The sequence below is a fragment of the Eptatretus burgeri genome, chromosome 2 (assembly GCF_056783735.1).
Source record: "Eptatretus burgeri isolate ZD-2024b chromosome 2, Ebu_testis_v1, whole genome shotgun sequence".
Lineage (NCBI taxonomy): Eukaryota > Metazoa > Chordata > Myxini > Myxiniformes > Myxinidae > Eptatretus > Eptatretus burgeri.
Window position 1 is genome coordinate 123,175,311 of NC_140962.1, and position 7,066 is coordinate 123,182,376.

At 44.4% G+C, this 7,066-nt stretch overlaps 1 protein-coding gene across 6 annotated transcripts in view; it reads left to right on the forward strand.

The window, feature by feature from the left end:
* ARHGEF39 (Rho guanine nucleotide exchange factor 39) overlaps positions 1–7,066 on the forward strand; it is a 244,906-nt gene that overhangs the window by 92,546 nt on the left and 145,294 nt on the right. For all 6 annotated transcript variants that reach the window (XM_085871059.1, XM_085871060.1, XM_085871057.1 and 3 more), the window contains exon 4: positions 6,667–6,787. In XM_085871059.1, coding sequence (XP_085727185.1) covers positions 6,667–6,787 — 121 coding nt within the window. The remainder of the gene's footprint in view (positions 1–6,666; positions 6,788–7,066) is intronic.

A 7,066-nucleotide genomic window follows, 5' to 3' on the forward strand; every position in this document is an offset into this window, starting at 1 on the left:
CTGGGAATCCTCCGTCGTGCTAAGTCCTTCCTCGGCCCTCTTGAGCTCCTGACCACTTACAAAGCTTTTGTCCGTAGCCTGATGGAGTACTGCTCTCCCATCTGGGCTGGTGCTCCTGCCTCCCACCTTTCTCGGCTTCACGCTGTCGAAACCAGGGCATTTAAGATCATCGGCATCTCCCGCAATGAAGCTGAGTCTTTGGGCCTCTCACTCGATCACCGCAGGTTGGTCGGTGGTCTTTCTGTCTTCTACCGACTCCTCTCAAGCCTTGCCCCCCCCTGCTCTCTCTGCGATTTGTCCCCACCACATTTCCACAGGGTGCTCAAGGTCCGCCAACAACCCCCTTCTGGTAAAACTACCAAAATCACGAATCACTGCTCATCTTCACTCTTTCATTCCTCTTTTTCCCGCCTTTGGAATAAACTTCCTCACTCTATTCTTTCCCATTCTTCCCTCCAGGCTTTCAAAACAGCTGTTCACCACCACCTCTTATCTTCCCCCATCCAAATCCTCGATCTTTTCTACCCCCGATAATCCACCCAAGCTCACTTCCTTCATTTCTCCTGCTTTCCTTCCTGAAAGTCCCCGAAATGTCCATCTTCTCTTCGCCATGTTCCCCGTCCCATCCTCACTTGCTGTGAGTTGTGTGTTTGCTCTCATATGAGCCTCGACCAAGGTATACAAAAAAAAAACAAAAAAAAAAAAACGTTCTTCCTTCCCTCGTCACGTCCATTCAACTGCGCCTATTCACAGGCATCACGTTCACGTCTATTCTTGCTTGTGTCCCTCTTTGCTACCTCTGTCAACCCCCCATGGCCCTACATGCTACCATGGCCACCACTTGTGTTCCCCCCATTACCATGGCCTGATCGACCACCATCTCCCGCTGTATATCCTACATGTCGATCAGGTTTCCCGCCATTGTTTACCACTACCCATGTACAGCTGCCAGCCTGTTACCATTAACCTTCGTTTCTGCCCGGCCAGCCTCAATGTCTCCTACCAGTCTTTCCTGACCAGCCTTCATCTCTGTCATCATTCTTGTGAGCATGGCCATTAGATCTGGGATATCCCCTCCCGTTGCTGCAGCAAAGCTGGCCTACAGCTCTCTGACACTTCAATGGAGGGGAATCAGGCCGGCTGGGGGTGTGTCTTCCGGGAAGTAAGGGTGACACCATCACTGCCTATAAGTCACTCTACCTCCATGTGTATTGGGGGCCATGGTGGTATCGGTCCAGTGGCTCCCCTACTGGTTTGAAATGCCTTGATCACCCATGGCAATTAAATTTAGCGCCAATTGTGCGCTTATGCAATTTCGCTTTGAGGTGCAAGTTCTCGCATCTCTGGTCCATATTGCAGTCGCTGACACCAGCATTGTAGCCACGCAGGTCATGCCAGCTGCCTGGTATGAGTCTGGTGAGTCTCCTCAATGCCACCGTAATAATAAACTGATTTAATGATCCAGGGCTGGTCACTTGTCCACTATTGCCACTATACTGTTCGGTTTAAGCCACCGATTCGGCTGTGCACAATGCTATTTGGTACCACACAGCTCATCTCTAATTAGTGGCTGAGTGAAGCCGGAGACGTGTGGCACAGTCTTTAAATGGAGCGTTAATTGCTGCAGCCAATTTACACTCAACAGGCTTTCCTAACACCAAAGAGATCACAACAACCCAAATTTACCCCAAAACCAAGAATGCAATTGTCATGGGGAGGGAATGTACATGGAAGCAACACAATTAGAATCATCATTAAAAAAAAAACCCTAAACCCTTACCGATACTGGCTCCCACAGACCAAAGAATGAATGGGAGGTACTTTAATTATTTATGCCTTAACCTGGGCCCACATTCACACCACCATAGAGAAGACAATAGATCTAGAGGCTGACAAGACTGAATACTGCAGGCTGCATCTGGTAGGATGCAGCGAGTCCCAAGTGGTGGATGCGGACAGGCAATGAACAGTTCCTGGCCGCAGATAGGAGCTGGCACAAAGGGGAAAGTGGGCATGGCTTTGTGTGTGTGGCGCGCTAGAGGCTTCACAGAAAAAGACTCTGTTCCGGGAGAAACCCCCAATACAGCTCGTGTGCTTGCTCCCACTGTAAGCTCCACTTGCATCATGGCGTTTGTACCACACCCTTTTTTAGAATTGGCCCCCACCCTCCGCAGTGACGCAACTAACCAAACCCCTACCCTCTCAGCCTCTATTGGCCCACAGCTCTACCTGTGGGTGGGGCAAACCGTTTCCCAACCTTTCACCCAGTTATCAGTGGTGCAGCTGCTCTCCTGCCTAAACTGATGCCTGATGTCCTGCCACAACACATCAGACATAAAGGGCAGAGGTAAAAAAAAAATAATTAAAAAGGGGTTCAAAGGGATGGCGGTTTTTAGACACACACATGAGGAGGGGTTGACGTCTCTCCATTACATAAGCGACGCACGTCTAATATCACAATGAATTACTTTACACTTTTGCTATTACATTCATGAAGGAACTAACTAAACCACACAAAGCAATGTTACCACCTCAGAGTCATTTCCTTAACAACAACAACCACAACAACAACAACCACAACAACAACAAAAATAAATACATTTACACAACAATATATGTATACGTACATCATATATTTCCTCAACAATATACATATAATATATGTTGTTACGATATCGGCACACGCGCCGGGCTCACGAGGTGTGCACTTGGACCCGCCATTACAACTGACCCTGAGGCCACCGGCTACAGCTAAATCCGTGGCCCGATGGGTTGTCAAGCAACCGCAGATGCCGGCAAAAGCAATTACAACGCGTAGGCTCCTCACGTCCACAGCCGCTTTACCTACTCCTAACCGATATTCTCAAATCTGATGTATTTTGATTATACGGTATACTTTAATTAGTCCATGAGAGTAGATTGTGTTTCCAAGGCAAGGCATGTTTGAAGAAGCTGAATCAATATTGTGGTTAAGACCCCTGCAAGGTGAAGTTGGGCTAACCAAGGACAAGCCTTTCATGGAGGTAAGCCATTAATTATCTTCAAAAGGGGTGTTTAAATCAACGCAAACACCCAATTTTCATTCATGCACTACCTTGGAGTTTTCTTCGTATGCATGCGAAGTTTCAGGCCACAAGGTTTTATGGTTTTAGAGTTATGGAGGAGACACACACTGATACAAATACGCTTATTAGTATGAGATTAGAGATGCAGCAATATCTCGGTTTACGAACAGCATGCGTTCCTGAAAACTAGTTCTTAAATCGAAAGCTCTAAATCGGGAGTGATTTCCCCCATCAATATAACGATATAGTGGGGTTATGTGTTCCCCAAAAAACATTTCCTCCCCAAAATTCATAATGTAGAAAATATTTTAAAATGTACAGTAATAATAATAAGTATACCGGGCGTAGTGGCGTGCGCCTGAAACTGGCTACTTGGAGGCTTGGGTTGGAGGATCACTTGAGGACAGGAGCTCTGCTCTGCGCTGGGCCGCGCTATGAGAGGGTGTAGGGCAGCCCGGAATCATGGCGAAACCCAATCCTTATCCCCGTGCCGTAAGAGGCGACCAGGGTTGCGTCAGGAAGGGCATCCGGCGTAAAACCTATGCCAAATCAGTATGCGGATCATCGACCCCTAACGGGAGCAGCCGGAAGAAGAAGAAGAAGAAGAAGTAATAATAATAATTTACACTAATGTCACTTTCAAGCAATGCAAGCTATGGTGCCTGTTATCATTCGTGAAAAACATCCGTCACTCACACCAAAAGTCACCAAAGTGGAACTTTCACCATCACTGCACTTTAAGTGTTTGAAAAGGCTCTTGGCCTTTTCCTTAATAATGACCATCGGGTTATCTTGAACATTTTTTTTGAATTTGGCTTTCAATCCAAACACTTAGCAAGCACTCCATGTTTTACATGACAGAGCGACGTGTTTTGCTGAATTTCACTGCACTGGAAGGTGTCACACATTGAGCTCATGCCATGATCTTTTCTTTGTTGCTGCTTTTCATAATCACCGTTGTATTCACAAAGCAAAAGTCGCAGCCAATATCCGAAAGGCAGGAACCAACGTGAAAGCTTCTAAGAATTTCTAGTTTACTTTCTAATGATACCTGCTTTCCTTTCTTTCTGTCCACTTGTATCACTTCCTTGAGCACTTATCTTCTTTTTATGAACCATAGTTATGGATGAATACAGTACAGTAATGCAATGCGCAAGAACATTTGAGTAAATGAAATGCACATGAACACTGCACTTCAGCACAAATGTGATGACGCAGCCGTGCAGGAGAAAATGAGGGAAGCGACGCTCTGACATCATCATCCCGGAGATGGATCACAGTTGATTGGACGGCCAGCAATATGGTTAGTAACACCACTGATGTCCAACTCAACAGCTGGTGGATCAGCCTTGCACAGCCGTTCAAAGTAACCGGCCCAACGGACCTTCTCTTCTGACTTCTCTGTCAAGAGCCCGCCACCCTCTACTCTAACAGTACTACACCGAGGGGTGGGCTTGGAGGAACGCAATGCGTGAATTTCCCTGTAAGCAGGATGAGAATGACTTGACCACAGGTGATGCACTACCCCCTCACAGATTCCTCGCACATAGGCCTCCTTGTCCACCCTCAGCACACGTCCAGTTTTACGCCTCAACTCCCTGAACAGCTCAACTCTGCCATTCAGCCTGGCCCTGCGACTCTGGTCAATGGTATCCAGTGTTACTTCAGAAACAAAATTCTTCTTCGCCCTTCGGTGATTTCCATGACATCCACTGGCAACATCAAGGATGGTGGTCTTGAAGGCACTCCACAACTCTTCAGGATTCCCCAAAGCATCCAGACCCCCAAAATCCCCACTCAACCTATTCGCAAGCTGTTCAGCTACCCTCTCATCCTTGAGCTTGCCAACATCCAGCCTCGGCTGGGATGGTACCATTCTCCCGGATTTAAGCTGCAACTTCAGAGTTGTTTCCACAAACCTTTGGTTATTATTAAGGAACTGAGCACTGCAGTTCTGGATCATCCTCCAGTGATGATCAACGAGCACATGGTTAATCTCGTTTGCAACACCACCAGTATTGGAATACCAAGTCCAGTGATGAGCCTGTGGGCACTGATACCATGAACCAGCCACCCTAAGTCCATGACTTCTTGCAAAATCAAAGAACTTAGTGCTAATCTGGTTCACAGTTTCAGACCCATGGGGACCAACACATGTCTCATAACCATCTCTGTCAGTTCCAGTCGATGCATTGAAATCCCCCAAGACAAGAAGAGTATCTCTCCTGTGGCACTGATCAACCACACTCAACCATGGCAAAGAATGCGTCCTTCACGGTGAGATCTCTCGCCGCAGTCGGAGCATATTCAGAGACGAGAGAAATGACACCCAAGGAGTGACTAATCGTTCGTCTCTCATAATACGCTCGTTGACCGGTGTTAGCTCAATTATCATTGGAGTCAGCTTATTGGACACAGCTGCAGAAACTCCTTGGGCATGGTAACCATCACAGGGACCAGAACAACAGTAGGTATAACCTCCCGCCATGATCTCGCTACGATCCGGTCTCCGAACCTCAGAGAGTGCTGCAATACTGAGGTTCAAACGCTTTAGCTCAGATTATAACAGAGATTGGTGATGATCCTCTCTTAGGGATAGGATATTCCAAGCACCCACCCAAATGGACCGCCTCAAGTTAACCCAAGGAAACCGCCATCTGGTGAACGACACCTCAGCACAACCCCAACACACTCCACCACATTCTTACCCGATTTAAGCGAGTGCTGCTGTGCAGTTTTATAGTGGGATATGTGTTTATTTTAAATTGCACAATCAAAATTTTTGATCAAAAGATCGTGAGGTCGTGTTTTGAAGTCGTAGTTCAAAACTTAGTCAACTGAAGTTGAGCAAATGTCCGTAATGTCACGATTTGTGGTCGTAAATCGAATTTTTGGTTTTATAAAATTTAGTTTGTAAAATCAAAATATGGAAATCGGAGGTTTGTAAATCCAGATATTAATGTGTGGATGCATATATATATATATATATATATATATATATATATATATATATATATATATATATATATATATATATATATATATATATATATATATATTGGCGACCAGGGTTGTGTCAGGAAGGCCATCCGGCGTAAAACATGTGCCAAATCACTATGCGGATCATACGGATCATCCGCTGTGGCGACCCCTAGCGGGAGCAGCCGAAGGAAGAAGAAGATATATATATATATATATATATATATATATATATATATATATATATATATATATATATATATATATATATATTTTTTTTTACTTTGTGCCATGAAAGTAGTACCAGACATATTCGACCTCATAATAATGGGCCTATTCACATTGGGAAAGTTTGTGTTGTCAGAGTCAAAATATTTCCATGAGTCTCAAAACAAAGCAATCTACCAGAGGTAGTCAGTTGATATCACAATGCTTGGTTAAATTGTTTTCGTTCTCACTGGCCCTTAAGAAACTTGGCTGAAAAACCTCATTTCATATTTGTCTGGAATTTGACATGTATGCATTCTGACTTATGTTTTTGTTATTGTCATTTTACACAGAACTTTGATGTTTTATTCAGTTGTATATTTTTGAAATCAAGACCTCAGTGGGACTTTTGCAGGAATCTGTTGGTGCATCTAGAAGGTGGAAGGATTGGATTTGGATTTGAAGAGTTTTGTCCTCACCTCAACCTGTACATTAATTATTGCAAGAACCTGCACGATGCTTTGGCGACTCTGAAGGTCTGTATTTTCGGTCTGCCAGATATTTACAATCCAAAAACTTTCTCATGACTTTTCAAAAATAGCATGCATGTACTGTGTACATATATATATATATATATATATATATATATATATATATATATATATATATATATATATATATATATATATATATATATATATATATTGATTGTTACGGCTGTGGAAATTCGCATTACACCATGAAGGGCCCTCAGGTGAGATATCTCGATAGGTACATGTGTAGTTAGCCCAAACCCGTTGTTTAGAGGGAATTTA